Raw genomic sequence first — 25665 nt, forward strand, 5'->3', positions numbered from 1 at the left:
GAAAAATGTCGTTTACACCGTTTAATTGTGTTCGGAATCTTTACCCGGCAACACAGCGCATGAAGTCGTATGGGCGCCGCCATATTGAATAAGTGTTCATTATGCAAACTTTACAAATAAAAAATCATAATTAAATTAAATATATATATTAATTAACTTGACTGAAAGATCCTTTTAAGGGTTCAGATATATCAGTTCCCTATTTATTTCTGAAATAAATAATGATTACTCTACAGTGACGTTCGGGTTGTATCTAGATTTACCTTTGACCGATGTGAGATGAACGAGAGGAGTTCCGATGTAGATACCAAAGTTGCAACATGGAAGACGCAGACGGCAATTTAGCCGAAAGAGAACGATTTTTACAGTGTTATACACGTTTAAATGGATTCAACTATCGCCAGGGTGATGAAGGATCAAGAACTAACTTTAATTTACTTCTTGATGAAATTAATTCGATGGAATATTACATGAAGATCGTCAGAGAAGATGTATGTTTATGGCAGTCAGATATTGCATCGTGTAGAATGAAAGAAAGCTCATTCCAAATGAGTCATAGTTAAAATTATAACTATTTGTATATATAGAAACCAATAATAATGTGTCTTACCGAAGCGTTAATATCCACTGATAACGATTGCAGAATAATGCAAAAGTGGATGAATCCCAGTTAAAACGGCCCCACTGTTAAAACGGCCCCAGTCAGAACGGCCCCACTGCAATAACGGCCCCGTTACAAAAAATGTTTAAAAAAGGAACACATGTTTATTTCAGCTTATATTCAGCGTTGATTTTGTTTATTTTATTTATAAGAATTTATATATTGTCTTGTACATTATAATGATAGAAAAATACGAAACACGGCACCAAGGACGTATATGAGACATATAAATCCTTGACGGCACTAATTTGTAACTAATCATTTCATTATACATGTAGAATTTATGCCTAGATATTCTACAATGCTTGTTACAGTGAAATTGTTTAATATCTTTGATAGGTTTTCTTGCTGTGTTTTGTTCTTTCTTTTGTACAACGTATTTTTTTCAAATTGGAAACTATTTATTCTAACAACACTACATTGTAAATTATACACCTCTGTAAAACATTTCTTTGGCAGAATAAATGTTAAATTATGGATACTTTTGTTTCTGATATTTTATTATTAGATCAACGAATGATCAAATTGGACGCAAATAGCCGTGAAATTGGTCACGGTTCTAGCGATGTACATTTAGTTTTTTAATATAGTCAATGAAATATACGTGTTCATCACGGAGACTAAGAACGGACTGTGGGTCATAGACACAATCATATTTCATTCGAAAGCTTTAATTTTATTTTTCCATAGCCTCGGTAAAAAAACAAAAACATTAATACAGATGGCTTTTGCTGGAAATACTTTCGAATTAACTTCATACAAACATCTTATTATTGCATACATCTCGGTTATCTGCATAAGGTGTAGTTATATATAGAAAGGAGAAGAGAAAGGAGAATATTGCATTTTGCAATAACGATAGTGAGGGTGAATTTTATTTCCTTAAAAGTGCAAAGTGTATGAAGATTTCATATTAGAAAACCATTTTTTTTGTCCGATATTCCAACATGTTTAAGTTGGTTCAATTACTTAATTAATGCTCAATTACTTAATGCACAAAATATAAAAGAATAAAATAATCTTTGTAACTATATTTCATTAGCCCTAGAAAAGAACATTACTGTAATTAAGATTAAGACCAAGTTTTGTGCTCTCTTTCTCTACTACAATACATTTCAATTTTATCAAGAATGTATGTTTTTATCAAAGTTGTGCGAGTGTGGCGTATATCGTCACTGTAAACCCAAAGCAAATAGAGAATCTGAACCCATAACAAGTTATGATTGACAGTTGTCACCACAAGATGAATTAGCCGTGGTCAGTGTATACCTAATTATATGGTAATTATATAGTGTATACGGTGTAATTGTAAAGGCGCTGATATCCCACAAAATTACGGTAAACTGTACGGGAAAGAACAAATCAAATCATGAATATTAGTAAATCAATACTTGTCTATATATAAAGGATACAATTCAATGCTGCCTCATACATTCTGTTGGTCTCATGTAAAACTCAAGCCGTTCTCTTCGAAATTTCAGTGCATGTTATCATAATTCACATAATTAAAACTTATTTTAACGTCTTTCATAACTAAGAACAATCATTTGCTCAAATTCACTAACTTTTTGACACATGTACATTTGATTTCTAATAGTTTACAAAATGTTTCACATACTATCATTTGGACGTTTTCTATTTAATTAATGAGAAAGATAATCTATTTCTTGTAATTTCTTAGATACTGATATGTGAGCTACATGTAATTCGTTTTGTAAGATAATGTTACAAGCAAAACTTACCACATATTTTACAGTGAACATTTAGAAGACAAATGTATATAATCAACACACTGAACATATTGAAAAAAATTGCAATAATTAAAGATTTGAATATATTTATTACTTTAACTGCATTCTCAATATTTTCCGTTTGTCAAAATATCAAAAACTCCTACTAAACAAGTACAAGTAATTTCCCAGTTAAATGCTAGCACTTCCCTTTTCAACAATATCTTCGTCTCAACCATACATGAATCGATGAGAAATCAATACTAAAAGTATTTTGAAGACATTTCAAATTGATTTCTTACTTGAATATTAGATCTATCAAACGCTGCTAGAGATCGTGAACGTAAAAAAAAATCATCATTTGAAACATCATTTACTTGTATATGTAGGTATACAGTATTAACCTAACCAACCATCTTTAATAAGATAGACAACAAACATGTTCATTCATTTAAATTTACTTTTAATTAATCTCAATGTGTTCCGTCATAAGCTTTGTCTTATATCTGCCTACATAAAAGTGAGGCCGTTTCGACTGGGGCCGTTTTAACTGGGGCCGTTATTGCAGTGGGGCCGTTTTAACCGTACTCCAAGTGGATCATGGTAACAGGACGATTCGCCCCAAATAAGACAATTTCACAAATATAAGTTATCCCCAGACAAAAATGACAGAATGTTGAAAAAATTAGGTATTGAATACAAATTAAAAACTAGTCAGAGTCTAGCTTTAAATGATGACATTCTGTATTGGTATACGTAGCCAGGCATGCAATAAAAGCTTGATGATGGACTGTGCAGCTGAAATGACCATCTGAGTATCGTCACAATGGCATCAGCTAAACCTAGGATAAAATTTATATATATCATGTGTAAAAGGAAGGGTCAGTGTGGTTTGTACATAGTGATAAATACGGTCTCTGTCACTCAACTGACGGAGCATGCTTCTTTGGCTCAGTCGGTTGAGCCGTAGTTTTTCACACTGGAGACCCTGGTTTGATTCGTGCTCGGGGCACTTGACAGGAATAAAATGTGTATTATATATTTTCCCTGTACTTCTACATTGGCGCCCAGCTAAATAACCCATGAAAGGTGGTTAAAGAGTCTTGGGTTGAGATTTAGGAAATCTCAAGAAAAACAGGGGGAGTAGTGTAAAAGGAGTGGGTCGGTGTGGTTTGTACATAGTGTTAAATACGGTCTCTGTTACTCAACTGACGGAGCATGCTTCTTTGGCTCAGTTGGTAGAGCCGTAGTTTTTCACACCGGAGACTCAGGTTCGATTCCTGGTCGGTGCCCTCGACAGGGATCATATGTGTATTTTCCCTGTTCTTCTACACATGTATAAAATTGTGTTTCCATTTAATGATGGTTTGATGATTTAAAAGGAAGAAATATAAAGTCTTCTTATAATTCCTATTTTCATTTGCAGGAGGCCAACAGACTGATAAACAAGTTTTGTAGTGTTGTCCCATTATATGAAGAAAGATTTCTTGTCAAAATTTGTCAAGCCATATTCAACTTTACAGCAAAGCAGCAGGTAAGTTTATGTGAATTTCATTCTGATTAAAATACAGATCCTTATTATCACTCTTATCACCTTATTGTCGTTTTCAGTTGATGTACATGTAGAAAGCGATAGGCAGATCTAGATCTAGAGAAAATGCAAGGTTCCGGGAGTATAAAGGTGATCAGAATGTGACCGGTAGCCCAGCCCATTTGAGATGTTGTCAGACTCAGATCCTCTATGAACCATAGTGATAATAAGCTGTATTTTACATGTAATGATATATTGCAATGAATTTATACTTATTTTTTTCATTCTGCATGCAAGCAATTGTTTAACAAATCTAATCTTACATGTGTTTTATATACTAGCTGTAATAATATTCCAATGCACTTGAAAGTTTGATTATATTTTTTATCTTTTAATTTTTCAACTGCAGTGATACATGCATTTGTACATGAATTGATAGGGCTTTTTCAGCATGATTAAAATTGGCCCCATTCCCCATGGCAAAACCTCTGAATTTTTCCCAATTCAAGTCTAAAATTTCCCAAAATCTGTTTCTTGAAAACTATTCAAAAATATTGAATGAACTTAGTTGGTTAAGGCTTTAAATATTTGAAATAAAAAATCTTATTTGTATATGCTTTATTTCATAATTTTCCCAAATCTTGATTTTGGTGCACCATTTTCCCAAATTCAAAGCCACAGGCCTTATTCCCAAAGCAGTGAGAAAAAGCCCTGATGGATGTTGACTACTTTGATGTTATATACCCGCAATAGTGTTACCCACATGACTTTTAAATATGACTTTTACATTGGTGATTCTACCACTCTACCATACTAAGGCCCAGGGTTATAGAAAACACATTGATAGATTTGTATATACTTATAATGCCATCTATTTATAGATGTAGGAAGTGCTTGAAAACTTCAATAATACTAAAGTACTCAATATTGACTGAAGACTTTGATTATTTTTCAGTTGAAGCTGACAGTTCAGACCCTGCATTTGGTGACAGAATATCTGATATCAGCCTTACAGAGATGTCAGCCATGGACTCGATCAGAGATTCTCCTGGCTCTCGGGGCAGTGGTGTACGAATGCTGTGGGCAGCTTACAAAGGTAGAGAACTCCTGACCTCATGTTGTTAAATGATTTCCTCAAAAACTCATTAAGATTACAAATTTTGGGTATCTTACTAAAATCAGCCATTTCAGTTTCAAATCTTCATGTGATTGGGATTAGATCTTTTGGCTCTGCGATTGTATTCTAGATGACAATCAACTGGAAAATGTATTTTGAATCCTAAACAGAACAATAAAGAGAATGGGTAATATCAAAAAAATTGATTTCACAAATATATTTTGTTTCTTGTTGCTTGCCATGATCTTTGTTTGATTTTAAAACTGATTGTCACTGAAGTAGCTCTGTTTCCTTAGTACACAGGGTTTATGCTGGGTGCTCCCTAATTGGGGTTCTTTTCAGATAAAAGGGGGCTGGTCTGTGTAATTTGAATTGACAATCAGCAAATTAAAAGAGTGGCCTCCTTTTCATTTCTATGCTTAAAAAGGATATGGGTACAATATGACTTCAAATAAAGATTCTTGTGTCAAGAAGACCAGGATGACAACTCTAGCATAACAAAGTTTGATCTTTTGTTCCAGCACCATGATACACTCCTAGATAAGACCCAGGGAGTACTGATTCCATTGTTATCAGAGCAGGGCTGTGACGAGGATGTCCTACGTGGAGTTATCCAGTGTATCGAAAATCTCACCATCAAGTAGGTTGAAGTATGAGAGTGGAGCAGTAATAAATTTTCTAACATTACAACATGATCATGAAATACTCTTGACTAAAATGACATTTAACAACTGCTTTATTACAGAAATAAATCATTGTAATGCAATCTTAAGCTTCTGTTGAGGAAAGATGTTTGTTGAATATTTTGGCCTGGTGCATCGGTGTTTGACCTCAACAATTAAGCATGTGCAAGCATTCCTCTTCCAGTCAACAGTCAGACTTGACTAGTCAATAATTTCTGAGGATATGTGTTTTTGTAATGATTTTCAAGCAGTATCGTGTCGTAACAATCAAAAATACTATTTACATTTAAATAGAGAGTCCTATAACAATACATATTGTCGTAGCTCTAATTTTAAACATTAATTTTCAAAACTTATTTAATTAAGTTGATTTACTGTTGGTGTTCTAGAGTGGCAGGCCAGTCGTATCTAGAGGATCACCACACATTGACATGTTTTGAGGTGTTTATGAACATTCTACGTACTGTCCCTGTTACAAAGATGGAGACAAATACACAATGCAAGGTATTCCGCAGTAAAACAGAAAACAGCTGGTCATTCATTAGCTTCCTGTTGCAAGTTTCAAACATTAGTGTAATAGTGTTAATGATTTAATGGGAGAATGATTAATGATACAAAATGTTGTACAGAACAGGAGTTCATTGTGTGCACTTTCAACTTCAACCAAGACATCAGAGTCCATTAAAATCACTTTTCCGCGAATTCTACAAGTATTTTTTTTCTAAGATTAGTGATTTCGAATTTAAGTTTGTAATGAGAAGTTGGTTTTGATTTTATTAAAAACTTTGTTAGTGTGATAGACTAGATATAATGTGCTGTTGATTCAGAAATCATTTTTATTTTGACATTCCGATAGATGGTAAAATCCAAGATAATGAAAAAACATTTGTTGTTGTAGATTCTATTTTCTACAAACTGGTTATATATATTCTAAGTATTGAGTGTTTATTTTGCTGATAATGATGTGCTCTCTATTAAAGGTGTTGATCTGTTCGTTGTGAATGTTTAAATGCTGATAATGCTGTTCTCTCTATTAAAGGTGTTGATCTGTTCATTAAGAGGCCTACAGAATCTCCTGGCAGCCACCAAAGTCATGCCAACAGACCAACTAGGCAATCTACTAGCTGCTATTAGGGTAAGTTTGATGTACAGTAAACCTAGCTTTGCAACCACCTCATGATATTAAAAGACCACCTGCTTTATAAAACTAATTTTTTGAGTTCCAAATTGCCAATTTCAATGCAATATAGGGCTGAGAATAAATATTATATAGCTATAAAAAATTTCTCACTCCCTTATAAGGCCTTTGGTGGACTTGACTGTACTCATCTTACAAACAATTCATATTTTAAAGAAGATCACTTAACAACTATCATTTCTTGTCATTATTAAAGGAAAAAGTGCAAAAGCAAATACTATAACTTTCTTTCATGGTATGGAACATTGAAATTATTTTGTTAATAGAAATATTTGTGGTTAATCTTTATTTAAATTATTCAACGACTGTATAAAAACAAATTTCATTGTAACCAAGAAAACTACGAAAAATTTCTACACAACGAAAATTTCATGTTTGTTTCCACAAAGTAGGCTTACGTAATAGCAGAATAAACAAGGAACAGAAACATGACCAAGTCCATTTTGCTAAAGATGTTTACATCATAGTGAGTTTTATTTGTTATATATTTACAGTACAAGTTTACAGACAATTTTCGTGATTCTAAACGATCGATAAGCATTACCCCTACTTCAATAGAGATCGATCGTATGTACACAGATGGTTACGTGGGTACATGGGCCTAACTTTTGGGTGCAGCTTATATAACGGTGCGTCTTATACGTGTACAAAACCTGAAAAAATCGTAAAAAAAGGCCTCTGCGGCTTATACACAGGTGCGGTTTATTGTCCGGAAAATATGGTATATTGTGATGAATGTGACTTCCAGCCCCAACAGAAGGGAGATTGTTTGATAGATGTATTTCTGTGACTTTTTCAGACGTACATGTTTCATGGTGTATCCAGCGTCCCAGTGAGTGTCCCTGATCGACTCATTCCAACACCTATGAGTCAGTATGCTACACCTTCCTTTAAGTCACCGGCGTCGCAAGGAGAACAGAAAACAGAGGAAGAAAATCAAGGTGCGTCCAAGCCACAGAACAATAAGAAAACAAAGAAAAAGAAGGCAAAGAAATCACCAGAGAAACACAATAAGAACAAGGAGGGTGATGAGATGACCTTGACCTTAGATGGTGATGGTGTTCACACTGAAGGTCAGGGCTCAACAGCTACAGCTGTATTAGGCTCATCAATGGAAACCAGGCCTGTCTGGGCAAAGATCAGTAGTTCAGATTCAGATTATTCGGATACTGAAGGAGGTCAGGGGTCAAGGATGAGGTCATACCATACCAAGGTCAGGCAGTGTGCACTTGCTTGTCTACACACAGTTATAAAGGTTTGTATTGTGTATAAATGGCTGATTTATGTCATTGTTAGTCTGGAATAACTTTAAATTCCAAAGGTATCAAACATTATTTTGCAACATGATGACAAATTTTTGATATTGCAAATTAATTCCTTACGTTGCTTGTGAACACGTTTTACAGTATGCATGATCTTTAACAAGACATTGGCCATGGTTGCTAATCTATATCTTCAGGATTCTACTTCTTCTCTATCACATATGGGTTGAGTATAAAAAGTCTACATGAGCCAGTTGCTGGGTACAAATAATAGTAAGACTATGACTTTGTCTTTGGTTCTCATAAGACTATATTGTTAGAAAATGATTAAAGAGACTCTCATGGAATCGATAAAAAAAAAGAAAAAAACCAGTTTACTTTATAACTTACTTTAAACTATCTTTTATACAGACCACTGATCGTCGCCTGATGTTTGGATACTGGTCGTGTTTTATTCCTGACTCCAGTGCTGCCGGAAATAGTCCTCAGGTCCAAACACTCTTCACTATAATACTGAAAGATCCATCTCCAAAGGTATATATTAACATTTCTATTGTCTAATGGTTATATATCAACAAAATCTGTTCCTGAATATTATTTATTAGCTTTGTACACATTCATATCATTTCATATTTGTCCCCAAAGTACTGGTATCTATATACTATAAACCAAGCTTCTTTTGCAGCCTCTAACTTTTGCAATTTCCATTTCAATACAAGTTTGCGTAGATTAACGTTCATGGATCTTAACATTGAATATAATTCCATATCAATATAAGTGATGTGTATATTAATCAGCAGAGATAAACATTCATGAATTTACTTAGATCGTAAAAATCATGAAAGTGAATTAAATGCGAAAGAAAGTTGGTTTACAGTAGACGGACATGTCATAAATTGTATGGCCTCTAGAAGACTGATTGTATGATTGTGTTACAGTGTCGTATGGGAGCCTTAGCAGCCCTCACTGCCCTGGTAGATGGAACAAAGGCGTTTCTGGCTCTGGCGGAGGACAGGTAAGTACAATAGTTGTCTCCCTTGTATCCCTTTTGAAGTGAAAATAGTAAATGGTACTGTAGTTCTCTAAATTGTCTCCATTTTCACCCTTTCATTCTGACAAAAATTCTTACCTTAATGTTTCATTTTCTGTCCAAGACATTTTCACTGCAATTTATTTTTGCGATTTAGAGATTTATTAGGAATTTCTGATACTTAATGATGTTGAATAAAATCCCAGTTAACCAAATGTTCAAGATCAAAGATTTTTAATCTTGAGCATCAAAGATAGTTTGATTCTTGGGTGTCAAGTTTGGCTAGGTTCTATAAAAAATATATAAATTTTATTTATTTTGCATCGGGGATCGAACCCTGGTCGGCATGGTGAAATGTTGCTTACCTGCCCTTACAGAAATATAAGGCCTCTGGCACACAGTTGCAGCAATATAGCAGCAATATTGCTGCAATACATACTTTCCGTATGCAAATGAGTTTGCCGCACACACTTGCCGCACCATAGCTGCACATACTTGTCGCACCAAAGCTGCACACACTTACCGCAACAAAGTGGCACATAGTTGCAGCAATATTGCGCCAATACATACTTTTCGTATGCAAATGAGTTTGCCGCACCATAGCTGCACACACTTGCCGCACCAAAGCAGCACATACATTTGCCGCAACAAAGCCGCACATAGTTGTGGCACCATAGCCGTTAGCTTCCTGGTTTATGTTTAAACAAGTACAAAGGTATAAATGGAAAAGTTTGAAAAATCACAAGAGTCTTTCTTTTGATTCTTGGTACATGCGCATTATGCAATAACCTTTTGAATTCATTTGGTGATGAAATTGGTCTTAATCTTGACCAAGAATTACCTTATCAGCATCAAATGAAAATTATTGTTCCAGGACACATGAATTAAATAAAGCTATATATACATGCACATTTAAGTGTTTGTGACATAAAATGACTATAAACAAAAAAAAAACCAATTACATTGCTTAAATTTCACCAACAAACCTTATCAAATCCAAAACACTATCAGACTACATCCACTTGTAACTTGTCATAAATCCAATAGAAGAAGTTTCCATTACCTCTGTCCTTCATACACCACAACCTCTTGAATCAATTTTTGAATTCAGGTCAAAATTTGCGGCACTATTCCTGCACACAGGATTTTAAAGAAAAGTTTCTTGCACGAAAGACGCAATATTGCGGCAATATAGCTGCAACAAAATATTAGTGCGGCAATAATGCCAGAACGGTGCGGCTAGCCGCACTAACCTGCTCAATTGCTGCAGTCACTTGCTGCACACAGATCAGTGCACCGCAATATAGCTGCTATATTGCAGCAATATTGCTGCACACTTAAGCTTTCTGTAAGGGTGGTAATCTCTACACTACCTATCCTATTTAGAATTATACAAGATCTTTAACATTAGGATAACATTGTTTTACTGTAATAACAAATGTGATATGATATTATGTTCCATTATTTTCTTACAGTGAACAGATGACAGCCTTCACACCATTTTCGTCCGTCCTTGGCTCAACTATCAGGGAGCTACACCGGTGTTTACTGCTGGCTCTGGTGTCAGAGAACTATCCTCTCACTCTCACACAACTGATCAAGGTCAGTAATGTCTACTTTATAATGAAAGCATCATTTTATTATTCTATAGAACAATATTACTGTAAACCACTATATATTAGAATGCTATTAAATTTTGGTAATTGTGGGGAATTGAAAATAAAGCACCATAAAAAAAAATTAGTAAATCACAAAATGAAATGACTTTTATAAATAAATGTATTAAGTTGCTGAAAAATAGTTGGTTTACAGCATTATAATATGATTTGTTTCCTAATCAAGTTGTGCTCAATGGTTCTGCAGATTGTGAGCTAAAATTGGATTCTATTCTCCATTAATTCCTACCAACGATATGAAAGTAATGATTTGTGTCTGGACTTTCAAATTACTCGTTGGGACAAATTCAATGATGAAATGAACTTGAAATTCTTTAAATGTTAACGTTTGGAAGTATTATAGCCATTTTGATAATTATTATGTTGATGTTTTTCTAGATGTTGATTTAAATACAATGATTGTCTGTATTTTGTTGTCCAGTGTATAGCGATCCTGATCGGTAATGTACCCTACCATAGAATGAAGCCTGGACTTCTCTCTAGAGTCATCAAACTCGTCCGTAACTTCCTAAACCATAGAGGTATGTATATCAAATCTTAAAAGGGGCAAGTTTTTACAATTATAACATATCAAGATTATGAAGAGCTTTTGATGGTCACTTTCCATCTTTGTGCCACAGAGGTATGACTTCAACAATATTTATCCAACATTAGTAAGATTTTGAACACCAAATTTTGATTTTTGAAATTAAATTTTCTTGTTTTGAATCAAAATCGCAAAATTTTTAACCCTCCAATATATAAACTGATAATATGGTATATCACTTTAATAACAAACCTGGCACGTCCTTACATGACCCTGGCTGTTAATAGGACGTAAAAATAAATAAACCAAACCAAATGTCACTTTAATAATATTAAGTGTTAGTTTCATTTGAAAGTAACAAAAGGACCATTTGTTTACTTCTAATTAAGCAACAACAAATTTTATGCATGCAGTGTACTTTCAATGTACTCAATATATATAGTTATACTAATGATACATTATCATTATACAGATCCTAATGTGAGAGTAGCCTGTCTGACCTGTTTTGGTGCTGTAGCTGCTATACAGCCCCCACTGATGGAGATCTGTCACATCATTCAGCCGTCCCGACCCCCGCTATCCACATCTCTACCACCCGACACCAACCAACCACCGGAGTCAGAACCTGTAAGATCTGCGAGTAACCATGGAGACAATTCACAAAATAATTCTGAAAAATCTGACAAACATTCAAGTGATGGACAGTTGCGAAGTGTTTCCCCAGGGGTCGTGACCCCTCCTGTGGGTCAAGGTTCAGGGGTTGGGTCACCTGGAACTTTGACCCCTGTGTTCTCGGACAAGTTACTACAGGCTCATGCCCGCGAAACTTCCTGGATGATCAAACTTTGTATGAAGAACATTTTACCATATACAGGTCACCATGGCGACTGGACTGAGCCTCATTTAGAGCCACTTCCTGTCCGATTGGAGTCCTTACAAGTATTAGCTCATCTTACAAAAGGCTACTTCCCTATCATAAGGTGGGTTGAATAGCAAACGGTTTGAAATTGGTTCCTGTGTATTTGCACTCAAGCCATGCCTCGTGCTCACACACACATGTTTCCATTCAATGTTGGAGTAAACATTGTAGGATACACCATACAAAATGCAAAGTCACGTGTTGTTTGCTTGATAGCTGTCGATCTGTCAATTTATAATCTCCATAGACATATTAAATTTTTCCTGGGTTTATAGGCTATGAGCTTTGTGGTATTAACAATTAAAAGTAACTTGCAGTATATTAATTTTAAAAATTATTTATTAATTATTTTGTATTTATTATGATGGTTTCTATAATTATCAAGTAACTCAATATAGTAGTTGATTACACTGAAAATAAATCTCAATTCCCAAAATTATTTCTTTCCTATTCGGTAACAGTTTAGGCCTCTGGTTCAAAATTACACATGTTAACCTGCAACCAAGTCAACAAATGTATAATGTTAATGTTATTGTTACAGGAATAGTTTAGCTGTACTAAGAGATTTGTTACACAAGTGTATGCAAGACTCGGATCAAGTGGTTAGACTTCACACAATCAAGGTAAACAGCCAAAAGGCGTCCTCAGCACTACTAGGGTTACGTTATTGATGGGGTATTAACATTTGATTTTAGTTAAAGTGGAAAAATTCATGGCATGGATCACTTTCATTTAATATCTATGAATATATCCATTCACTGACATACAACTGCAAATTTTAACACACAAATAATTATCTTATAGATCGACAGTACAAAAATGATCACATCAGGAGCAGTTTTAAGTCTGTTTTAATGAAATTTCTACATGCAATAATATCCCTGTGAACAGTTATTGTTAATAGTACTTTTTATAAAAATTATTTAAAAAATAATAATAGTAAACAAAATACTTTGTGATCTCGAACTCTTTCAAGTTGAAGATAATGTTTAACTCAAAGTTCAGATTAAAAAACAACCATTAATGGAAATTTCGTTTTAATGGTGAAAGGGAGGTTTTCAAATTTTTCATTGAGGCTTTTATCCCCGTATAATGGGTTCATGATCAACTGTAGATGTGAGTTTGTATTTGTTGTGTAAGCTTATTGATAATGTTTTTCTATCCATTTCTGTTGACATGTTTATTAAATACTGCTGTCATAGTTTTAGTGATATGTATTAATTCCAGCTCCTTGATGTATTAACACAAGTAATGCTACAAGATGTACAGATGGCTGAGAAAGATGGTCCAGAAAACAGAATTACTGCGGAATTGGTGAGTTATAGTGTAAGCTTGTTATCAACTCTGCAAAAACTCATAGGAATATGTTACAGACAGGGGCTTTTAAAAAGTGTTTTTATGTTCCTGCCACGACATAGGATATGCAGGGTGGTATCCATCATGTGCTGTCTCGTCCACATCATATATTGATATAAATCCAGTTCATCTTATAAGATTATAGATTACTGTCAAATATGTATAATACATGTATTGTAAAGCAGCCACCCAAAGGACTGACAGAAATTGTCTGCTGATGCATGACGGATGGCTGTTTATAGAGTGTCATTGGGAGGACTGTAAATTGCCACTTACTATAAACCAACTTTCTTTCGCGGTTATTAAAGTTCATGATTTGCTTTGAAAACAAGTTAATGAATATTAACTTTCGCGGAATTAAAACAAAACTTAAGCGAGATTTAGATGATATTCATGGAGATAAACCTTTATGAATTTACTCTGATCGCGAAAGTAAATTATATGGGAAAAAACTTGGTTTACAGTATTTAAGGTTGCCGTTCAGGCCGGTTTGACTGTAATTATTCTCTACCATTATTTCAATTTTGTTTTACCAGACATCAAAAATATAAAATTCTGTAAGATTTTCTATTTCAATTTTCTTTGTCAAGGCGAAGGAGTTCTGGGTTTTCATGTTGATGGGACCGTTACCGAACATATTACAGACGGAGACAAACAATGCTGTGAGGGCTACGTCATGTGACTGTATCTCAAATGTCGGTCCAGAGGTGTTCACCGTTCTACCTGTAAGATATAACATAGATATATAACAAAAAACAAGCACAGTGTTTATACAGGAGTGATTAAGGCAAATATTGTATCACTAGCCTTCTACATTCAGACGATGATTTCACTACTGTAAGCGAACTTATTTTTGCAGCAATGTTTATGGAAACTTTAATGGTACAAATGTACTGTATAGTTTAAATCTTTTTGTGGTGATTTATTTTCACGAATTCTAATTGGCTATGAAATAGTCAAAAATAAGATAATTTGGTATACAGTATAGGGCAATAATTAAGTTTCATCTTTAGTTAGTAAGAATACTTTCATACAAATATTATCAATTACTGTGTGCACACTGTAAACCGAACCTGAGGTCCTTTATTGAGAAAACTGTTATAAATTGTCTTTGTAATACACCAACATTACCAAACTGTTCAACATATAAATTTTCCTTTTAATACACCAACATTAACCCTTACTAAATTGTTCAGCATATCCATTTCCAGATGGACAAGAGGATTCTATGTATCACTCTAGTGTTGGGTCTGACGTCTGATGACGACAGGATCGTACGGTCAGCGGCGGTCAGAGCTGTTGGAGTCTACGTCCTCTACCCCTGTCTCAGAGAAGTAGGTCAAAAACAAAAAGGATTTGATCAATGAGCTAAATCTATATTTAATTGTAAAGAGACGACGGATTCTCTAACATTAGAACAATGGAGAATCAATCCTTTAACCAACTTGAACGGAATAAAGATTCAGTTTAATTGGCTTACAGTCATTTTCAACTTCAGGGTAAAACATAAATAGGTTTCAAATAAAAAGCAAGGTCTTCTACCATAGATCTTAACTATATTCATATCATTTTGTATTTTAACTGCTAAAATTATCATCAATTCAAAATATTTTGAGGATCCTTACAAACAATTCTCATAATTTTAACTCACCGCACTCTAATAAAGTATAGCTAAAACTCTATCTACACTTCTCCCAGCTTTTAGATAACAATGTATTTCAATTAAAATTTTGTGTGTGCCTCATACTAATGTTATCTGAATTTTTGTCCCAATCCATTTTTTCAGGATGTCTCCTTTATCGCTGATGCTGCTAACTCCATACTTAAAAGTATGACAGACACCAGTCTGAATGTACGCCTGAAGACGGCATGGTCACTGGCCAATCTCTGTGATGCATTGGTGCTTAACAAGTGGGTCATAATACAAACTTATTATTCCAATTGATATTTTTAATTGAAGAGTCCATAATATGACAAATTAAGAAAATCTGCTTGTAACCTTTTTTACTATCATATATCATCAATGTAACATTCTACAATAATAATGATGTATTGTAATTCCAGGACAGAGGGTGATGCTCAGTTTCTACAGGACTTCTCTAACATGTTGCTACAGAAACTTTTCACCACGGCAACCCGAGCCTGCCAGGATAGTGACAAGGTTCGGTCCAACGCCGTCCGTGCCCTCGGCAACCTGATGAGGTACCTCCCTAAAAGTAGTCTGGGTAAGTTCTAACATCAAATCTGAAAACAAAACCCTGGAACTGTAGGTGTAAACATGAATATTGCATGTGTTGTCTGTGTGCAAGATCTTTTCATTTGCCGCACAGTTGACCTTGACCTTGAACTTTGACCTATGTTTAAAGCTCTTAATTTCTGGCTACAATATGTTAACAGTATGAAGTATTTTGAAGAGTTTTTATATGTGACCTTATGTGTTTCCTGTCATTAAAATTTTTAATGCAGACTTGTGTGACCTTGACCTCTGACCCACAATCAAAACTTTTATTGTGAATTGGAGCAAGCTCTGTCAACTATATGATGTTTTCTAACAGGTCTTATGCATAACTAACTAGCATTTTCAGATGTGATTGTAAGATTGTAATGCTTATGGAAGAAACATTGATTTTGATTGGTGTCTCTGTTTTTTCCAGAGAAGTGTACATTCAAAAATTCCAGTGGGAGGAGGGTGTAAAGGCCCTAGTAAAGAACATTAGCTCAGGGACCATGAAGGTATGTTGTCCCTATAACTTATACAACATCACAAAACATCAGTTCAGGGACCATGAAGGTATGTTGTCCCTATAACTTATACAACATCACAAAACATCAGTTCAGGGACCATGAAGGTATGTTGTCTCTATAACTTATACAACATCACAAAAACATCAGTTCAGGGACCATGAAGGTATGTTGTCCCTATAACTTATACAACATCACAAAAACATCAGTTCAGGGACCATGAAGGTATGTTGTCTCTATAACTTATACAACATCACAAAACATCAGTTCAGGGACCATGAAGGTATGTTGTCCCTATAACTTATACAACATCACAAAACATCAGTTCAGGGACCATGAAGGTATGTTGTCTCTATAACTTATACAACATCACAAAAACATCATAGCTCAGGGACCATGAAGGTATGTTGTCTCTATAACTTATACAACATCACAAAACATCAGTTCAGGGACCATGAAGGTATGTTGTCCCTATAACTTATACAACATCACAAAACATCAGTTCAGGGACCATGAAGGTATGTTATCTCTATAACTTATACAACATCACAAAACATCAGTTCAGGGACCATGAAGGTATGTTGTCTCTATAACTTATACAACATCACAAAACATCAGTTCAGGGACCATGAAGGTATGTTGTCCCTATAACTTATACAACATCACAAAAACATCAGTTCAGGGACCATGAAGGTATGTTGTCCCTATAACTTATACAACATCACAAAAACATCAGTTCAGGGACCATGAAGGTATGTTGTCCCTATAACTTATACAACATCACAAAAACATCAGTTCAGGGACCATGAAGGTATGTTGTCCCTATAACTTATACAACATCACAAAAACATCAGTTCAGGGACCATGAAGGTATGTTGTCTCTATAACTTATACAACATCACAAAACATCAGTTCAGGGACCATGAAGGTATGTTGTCTCTATAACTTATACAACATCACAAAACATCAGTCAGGGACCATGAAGGTATGTTGTCCTATAACTTATACAACATCAAAAACATCAGTTCAGGGACCATGAAGGTATGTTGTCCCTATAACTTATACAACATCACAAAAACATCAGTTCAGGGACCATGAAGGTATGTTGTCCCTATAACTTATACAACATCACAAAACATCAGTTCAGGGACCATGAAGGTATGTTGTCTCTATAACTTATACACTCACAAACATCAGTCAGGGACCATGAAGTATGTTTCCTATAAACTTATACAACATCACAAAAACATCAGTTCAGGGACCATGAAGGTATGTTGTCTCTATAACTTATACAACATCACAAAAACATCAGTTCAGGGACCATGAAGGTATGTTGTCCCTATAACTTATACAACATCACAAAAACATCAGTTCAGGGACCATGAAGGTATGTTGTCCCTATAACTTATACAACATCACAAAAACATCAGTTCAGGGACCATGAAGGTATGTTGTCCCTATAACTTATACAACATCACAAAACATCACTCAGGGACCATGAAGGTATGTTGTCCTCTATAACTTATACAACATCACAAAAACATCAGTTCAGGGACCATGAAGGTATGTTGTCCCTATAACTTATACAACATCACAAAACATCAGTTCAGGGACCATGAAGGTATGTTGTCCCTATAACTTATACAACATCACAAAACATCAGTTCAGGGACCATGAAGGTATGTTGTCCCTATAACTTATACAACATCACAAAAACATCAGTTCAGGGACCATGAAGGTATGTTGTCTCTATAACTTATACAACATCACAAAACATCAGCTCAGGGACCATGAAGGTATGTTGTCCCTATAACTTATACAACATCACAAAAACATCAGTTCAGGGACCATGAAGGTATGTTGTCCCTATAACTTTATACAACATCACAAAAACATCAGTTCAGGGACCATGAAGGTATGTTGTCTCTATAACTTATACAACATCACAAAAACATCAGTTCAGGGACCATGAAGGTATGTTGTCCTTATAACTTATACAACATCACAAAAACATCAGTTCAGGGACCATGAAGGTATGTTGTCTCTATAACTTATACAACATCACAAAAACATCAGTTCAGGGACCATGAAGGTATGTTGTCCCTATAACTTATATACAACATCACAAAACATCAGTCCAGGGACCATGAAGGTATGTTGTCTCTATAACTTATACAACATCACAAAACATCAGCTCAGGGACCATGAAGGTATGTTGTCCTATAACTTATACAACATCACAAAAACATCAGTTCAGGGACCATGAAGGTATGTTGTCCTCTATAACTTATACAACATCACAAAACATCAGTTCAGGGACCATGAAGGTATGTTGTCCCTATAACTTATACAACATCACAAAACATCAGTTCAGGGACCATGAAGGTATGTTGTCCTCTATAACTTATACAACATCACAAAAACATCATCAGGGACCATGAAGGTATGTTGTCTCTATAACTTATACAACATCACAAAAACATCAGTTCAGGGACCATGAAGGTATGTTGTCCTCTATAACTTATACAACATCACAAAAACATCAGTTCAGGGACCATGAAGGTATGTTGTCCCTATAACTTATACAACATCACAAAAACATCAGTTCAGGGACCATGAAGGTATGTTGTCCCTATAACTTATACAACATCACAAAAACATCAGTTCAGGGACCATGAAGGTAATGTATACATCACTCACAAAACATTATACTCCTATAACTTAACAACATCACAAAACATCAGTTCAGGGACCATGAAGGTATGTTTGTCCCTATAACTTATACAACATCACAAAAACATCAGTCAGGGACCATGAAGGTATGTTGTCTCTATAACTTATACAACATCACAAAAACATCAGTTCAGGGACCATGAAGGTATGTTGTCCTATAACTTATACAACATCACAAAACATCAGTTCAGGGACCATGAAGGTATGTTGTCCCTATAACTTATACAACATCACAAAACATCAGTTCAGGGACCATGAAGGTATGTTGTCCTCTATAACTTATACAACATCACAAAAACATCAGTTCAGGGACCATGAAGGTATGTTGTCTCTATAACTTATACAACATCACAAAAACATCAGTTCAGGGACCAGTTGGTCTATACATACAACATAAAAAATCAGTTCAGGACCATGAAGGTATGTTTCCTATAACTTATACAACATCACAAAAACATCAGTTCAGGGACCATGAAGGTATGTTGTCCCTATAACTTATACAACATCACAAAACATCAGTTCAGGGACCATGAAGGTATGTTGTCCCTATAACTTTATACAACATCACAAAAACATCAGTTCAGGGACCATGAAGGTATGTTGTCCCTATAACTTATACAACACATCACAAAAACATCAGTTCAGGGACCATGAAGGTATGTTGTCCCTATAACTTATACAACATCACAAAAACATCAGTTCAGGGACCATGAAGGTATGTTGTCCTATAACTTATACAACATCACAAAAACATCAGTTCAGGGACCATGAAGGTATGTTGTCCCTATAACTTATACAACATCACAAAAACATCAGTTCAGGGACCATGAAGGTATGTTGTCCCTATAACTTATACAACATCACAAAAACATCAGTCAGGGACCATGAAGGTATGTTGTCCCTATAACTTATACAACATCACAAAAACATCAGTTCAGGGACCATGAAGGTATGTTGTCCCTATAACTTATACAACATCACAAAAACATCAGTTCAGGGACCATGAAGGTATGTTGTCTCCTATAACTTATACAACATCACAAAAACATCAGTTCAGGGACCATGAAGGTATGTTGTCCCTATAACTTATACAACATCACAAAAACATCAGTTCAGGGACCATGAAGGTATGTTGTCCCTATAACTTATACAACATCACAAAAACATCAGTTCAGGGACCATGAAGGTATGTTGTCTCTATAACTTATACAACATCACAAAACATCAGCTCAGGGACCATGAAGGTATGTTGTCTCTATAACTTATACAACATCACAAAACATCAGTTCAGGGACCATGAAGGTATGTTGTCTCTATAACTTATACAACATCACAAAACATCAGCTCAGGGACCATGAAGGTATGTTGTCTCTATAACTTATACAACATCACAAAACATCAGTTCAGGGACCATGAAGGTATGTTGTCCCTATAACTTATACAACATCACAAAAACATCAGTTCAGGGACCATGAAGGTATGTTGTCTCTATAACTTATACAACATCACAAAACATCAGTTCAGGGACCATGAAGGTATGTTGTCTCTATAACTTATACAACATCACAAAACATCAGCTCAGGGACCATGAAGGTATGTTGTCTCTATAACTTATACAACATCACAAAACATCAGTTCAGGGACCATGAAGGTATGTTGTCTCTATAACTTATACAACATCACAAAAACATCAGTTCAGGGACCATGAAGGTATGTTGTCCTCTATAACTTATACAACATCACAAAAACATCAGTTCAGGGACCATGAAGGTATGTTGTCTCTATAACTTATACAACATCACAAAACATCAGTTCAGGGACCATGAAGGTATGTTGTCTCTATAACTTATACAACATCACAAAACATTAGCTCAGGGACCATGAAGGTATGTTGTCCCTATAACTTATACAACATCACAAAACATTAGCTCAGGGACCATGAAGGTATGTTTGTCCCTATAACTTATACAACATCACAAAAACATCAGTTCAGGGACCATGAAGGTATGTTGTCTCTATAACTTATACAACATCACAAAACATCAGCTCAGGGACCATGAAGGTATGTTGTCTCTATAACTTATCACTACAACATCACAAAAACATCAGTTCAGGGACCATGAAGGTATGTTGTCTCTATAACTTATACAACATCACAAAAACATCAGCTCAGGGACCATGAAGGTATGTTGTCTCTATAACTTATACAACATCACAAAACATCAGTTCAGGGACCATGAAGGTATGTTGTCCCTATAACTTATACAACATCACAAAACATCAGCTCAGGGACCATGAAGGTATGTTGTCCCTATAACTTATACAACATCACAAAAACATCAGTTCAGGGACCATGAAGGTATGTTGTCTCTATAACTTATACAACATCACAAAACATCAGTCCAGGGACCATGAAGGTATGTTGTCTCTATAACTTATACAACATCACAAAACATCAGCTCAGGGACCATGAAGGTATGTTGTCCCTATAACTTATACAACATCACAAAAACATCAGTTCAGGGACCATGAAGGTATGTTGTCCCTATAACTTATACAACATCACAAAACATCAGCTCAGGGACCATGAAGGTATGTTGTCCCTATAACTTATACAACATCACAAAACATCAGTTCAGGGACCATGAAGGTATGTTGTCTCTATAACTTATACAACATCACAAAACATCAGCTCAGGGACCATGAAGGTATGTTGTCTCTATAACTTATACAACATCACAAAACATCAGTTCAGGGACCATGAAGGTATGTTGTCTCTATAACTTATACAACATCACAAAACATCAGTTCAGGGACCATGAAGGTATGTTGTCTCTATAACTTATACAACATCACAAAACATTAGCTCAGGGACCATGAAGGTATGTTGTCCCTATAACTTATACAACATCACAAAACATCAGTTCAGGGACCATGAAGGTATGTTGTCTCTATAACTTATACAACATCACAAAACATCAGTTCAGGGACCATGAAGGTATGTTGTCTCTATAACTTATACAACATCACAAAACATCAGTTCAGGGACCATGAAGGTATGTTGTCCCTATAACTTATACAACATCACAAAACATCAGTTCAGGGACCATGAAGGTATGTTGTCCCTATAACTTATACAACATCACAAAACATCAGTTCAGGGACCATGAAGGTATGTTGTCTCTATAACTTATACAACATCACAAAACATCAGTTCAGGGACCATGAAGGTATGTTGTCTCTATAACTTATACAACATCACAAAACATTAGCTCAGGGACCATGAAGGTATGTTGTCCCTATAACTTATACAACATCACAAAACATCAGTTCAGGGACCATGAAGGTATGTTGTCTCTATAACTTATACAACATCACAAAACATCAGTTCAGGGACCATGAAGGTATGTTGTCCCTATAACTTATACAACATCACAAAACATCAGTTCAGGGACCATGAAGGTATGTTGTCCCTATAACTTATACAACATCACAAAACATCAGTTCAGGGACCATGAAGGTATGTTGTCCCTATAACTTATACAACATCACAAAACATCAGTTCAGGGACCATGAAGGTATGTTATCTCTATAACTTATACAACATCACAAAACATCAGTTCAGGGACCATGAAGGTATGTTATCCCTATAACTTATACAACATCACAAAACATCAGTTCAGGGACCATGAAGGTATGTTGTCCCTATAACTTATACAACATCACAAAAACATCAGTTCAGGGACCATGAAGGTATGTTGTCTCTATAACTTATACAACATCACAAAACATCAGTCCAGGGACCATGAAGGTATGTTGTCTCTATAACTTATACAACATCACAAAACATCAGTCCAGGGACCATGAAGGTATGTTGTCCTCTATAACTTATACAACATCACAAAAACATCAGTTCAGGGACCATGAAGGTATGTTTCTCTTTAATTATACAACATCACAAAACATCAGCTCAGGGACCATGAAGGTATGTTGTCCTATAACTTATACAACATCACAAAACATCAGTCCAGGGACCATGGAAGGTATGTTGAAACTTATACAACATCACAAAACATCAGTCCAGGGACCATGAAGTATGTTTCTCTGTATTTAAGTGAGGTGATATTCCTGTTATGCTGTGAGTGATTATGTTTCTGTATTTAGGTGAGGCGGAAAAGACTGTTATGCTGTGAGTAATTATGTTTCTGTATTTAGGTGAAGTGAAAAGACTGTTATGCTGTGAGTAATTATGTTTCTGTATTTAGGTGAGGTGCAATGCCTGTTATGCTGTGAGTAATTATGTTTCTGTATTTAGGTAAGGTCGAATGCCTGTTATGCTGTTAGTACTTAAGTTTCTGTATTTTTGTGAGGTTGAATGTCTGTTATGCTGTGAGTAATTAAGTTTCTGTATTTAGGTAAGGTGGAATGCCTGTTATGTTGTGAGTAATTGTGTTTCTGTATTTAGGTGAGGTGGAATGCCTGTTATGCTGTGAGTAATTATGTGTCTGTATTTAGGTGAGGTGGAATGCCTGTTATGCTGTGAGTAATTGTGTTTCTGTATTTTAGGTGAGGTGGAATGCCTGTTATGCTGTGAGTAATTGTGTTTCTGTATTTAGGTGAGGTGGAATGCCTGTTATGCTGTGAGTAATTGTGTTTCTGTATTTAGGTGAGTTGGAATGCCAGTAATGCTGTGAGTAATTGTGTTTCTGTATTTAGGTGAGGTGGAATGCCTGTTATATGCTGTGAGTAATTGTGTTTCTGTATTTAGGTGAGGTGGAATGCCTGTTATGCTGTGAGTAATTGTGTTTCTGTATTTAGGTGAGGTGGAATGCCTGTTATGCTGTGAGTAATTGTGTTTCTGTATTTAGGTGAGGTGGAATGCCTGTTATGCTGTGAGTAATTGTGTTTCTGTATTTAGGTGAGGTGGAATGCCTGTAATGCTGTGAGTAATTGTGTTTCTGTATTTTAGGTGAGGTGGAATGCCTGTAATGCTGTGAGTAATTGTGTTTCTGTATTTAGGTGAGGTGGAATGCCTGTTATGCTGTGAGTAATTGTGTTTCTGTATTTAGGTGAGGTGGAATGCCTGTAATGCTGTGAGTAATTGTGTTTCTGTATTTAGGTGAGGTGGAATGCCTGTTATGCTGTGAGTAATTGTGTTTCTGTATTTAGGTGAGGTGGAATGCCTGTAATGCTGTGAGTAATTGTGTTTCTGTATTTAGGTGAGGTGGAATGCCTGTAATGCTGTGAGTAATTGTGTTTCTGTATTTAGGTGAGGTGGAATGCCTGTAATGCTGTGAGTAATTGTGTTTCTGTATTTAGGTGAGGTGAAAAGACTGTTATGCTGTGAGTAATTATGTTTCTGTATTTAGGTGAGGTGAAAAGACTGTTATGCTGTGAGTAATTATGTTTCTGTATTTAGGTGAGGTGAAATGACTGTTATGCTGTGAGTAATTATGTTTCTGTATTTAGGTGAGGTGGAATGCCTGTTATGCTGTGAGTAATTATGTGTCTGTATTTAGGTGAGGTGGAATGCCTGTTATGCTGTGAGTAATTATGTTTCTGTATTTAGGTGAGGTGGAATGCCTGTTATGCTGTGAGTAATTATGTTTCTGTATTTAGGTGAGGTGGAATGCCTGTTATGCTGTGAGTAATTGTGTTTCTGTATTTAGGTGAGGTGGAATGCCTGTTGTGTTGCGAGTAATTGTGTTTCTGTATTTAGGTGAGGTGGAATGCCTGTTATGCTGTGAGTAATTATGTTTCTGTATTTAGGTGAGGTGGAATGCCTGTAATGCTGTGAGTAATTATGTTTCTGTATTTAGGTGAGGTGGAATGCCTGTAATGCTGTGAGTAATTGTGTTTCTGTATTTAGGTGAGGTGGAATGCCTGTTATGCTGTGAGTAATTATGTTTCTGTATTTAGGTGAGGTGGAATGCCTGTTATGCTGTGAGTAATTATGTTTCTGTATTTAGGTGAGGTGGAATGCCTGTTATGCTGTGAGTAATTAAGTTTCTGTATTTAGGTGAGGTGGAATGCCTGTAATGCTGTGAGTAATTAAGTTTCTGTATTTAGGTGAGGTGGAATGCCTGTAATGCTGTGAGTAATTATGTTTCTGTATTTAGGTGAGGTGGAATGCCTGTAATGCTGTGAGTAATTGTGTTTCTGTATTTAGGTGAGGTGGAATGCCTGTTATGCTGTGAGTAACCTGTTTAAGAACCCTCTCCTGAACCAGGCCAGCACGGAGTGGATGGTAGGTGACACATTTTTTTTGGCTTTACTCTCTGACTTTATAATTTCTAGCTTGCATCTATGCAGTTTAATAAAATTTAGTTCAGAGAGTAAGCAGTAAATGAAAAATAAACTCTTGGTATCTGATCTGAATATATTAAATAAATAAATAAATGCTCTTCAACAAAGAATTTGGGACTGATGACTTCATTTTGAATTATATTGATGATTGATAAAGATCTTCTGAACAGATGGTGAATAATATAAAATCAAATT

At 35.4% G+C, this 25665-nt stretch overlaps 1 protein-coding gene across 1 annotated transcript in view; it reads left to right on the forward strand.

Moving 5' to 3' along the window:
- Positions 1-266: 266 nt before the first annotated feature.
- LOC138331993 (HEAT repeat-containing protein 6-like) overlaps positions 267-25665 on the forward strand; it is a 31790-nt gene continuing 6391 nt past the window's right edge. Inside the window, 21 exon segments of the mRNA XM_069279901.1 lie at positions 267-491; positions 3818-3925; positions 4878-5018; positions 5561-5679; positions 6112-6226; positions 6762-6857; positions 7720-8175; positions 8594-8716; positions 9121-9197; positions 10688-10814; positions 11310-11409; positions 11887-12394; positions 12875-12956; positions 13561-13647; positions 14280-14414; positions 14901-15023; positions 15476-15600; positions 15754-15914; positions 16344-16357; positions 16360-16422; positions 25334-25411. Coding sequence (XP_069136002.1) covers positions 321-491; positions 3818-3925; positions 4878-5018; positions 5561-5679; positions 6112-6226; positions 6762-6857; positions 7720-8175; positions 8594-8716; positions 9121-9197; positions 10688-10814; positions 11310-11409; positions 11887-12394; positions 12875-12956; positions 13561-13647; positions 14280-14414; positions 14901-15023; positions 15476-15600; positions 15754-15914; positions 16344-16357; positions 16360-16422; positions 25334-25411 — 3009 coding nt within the window. The 5' untranslated portion in view covers positions 267-320.

Source organism: Argopecten irradians, chromosome 9 (genome assembly GCF_041381155.1).
Source record: "Argopecten irradians isolate NY chromosome 9, Ai_NY, whole genome shotgun sequence".
Taxonomy (NCBI): Eukaryota; Metazoa; Mollusca; class Bivalvia; order Pectinida; family Pectinidae; genus Argopecten; species Argopecten irradians.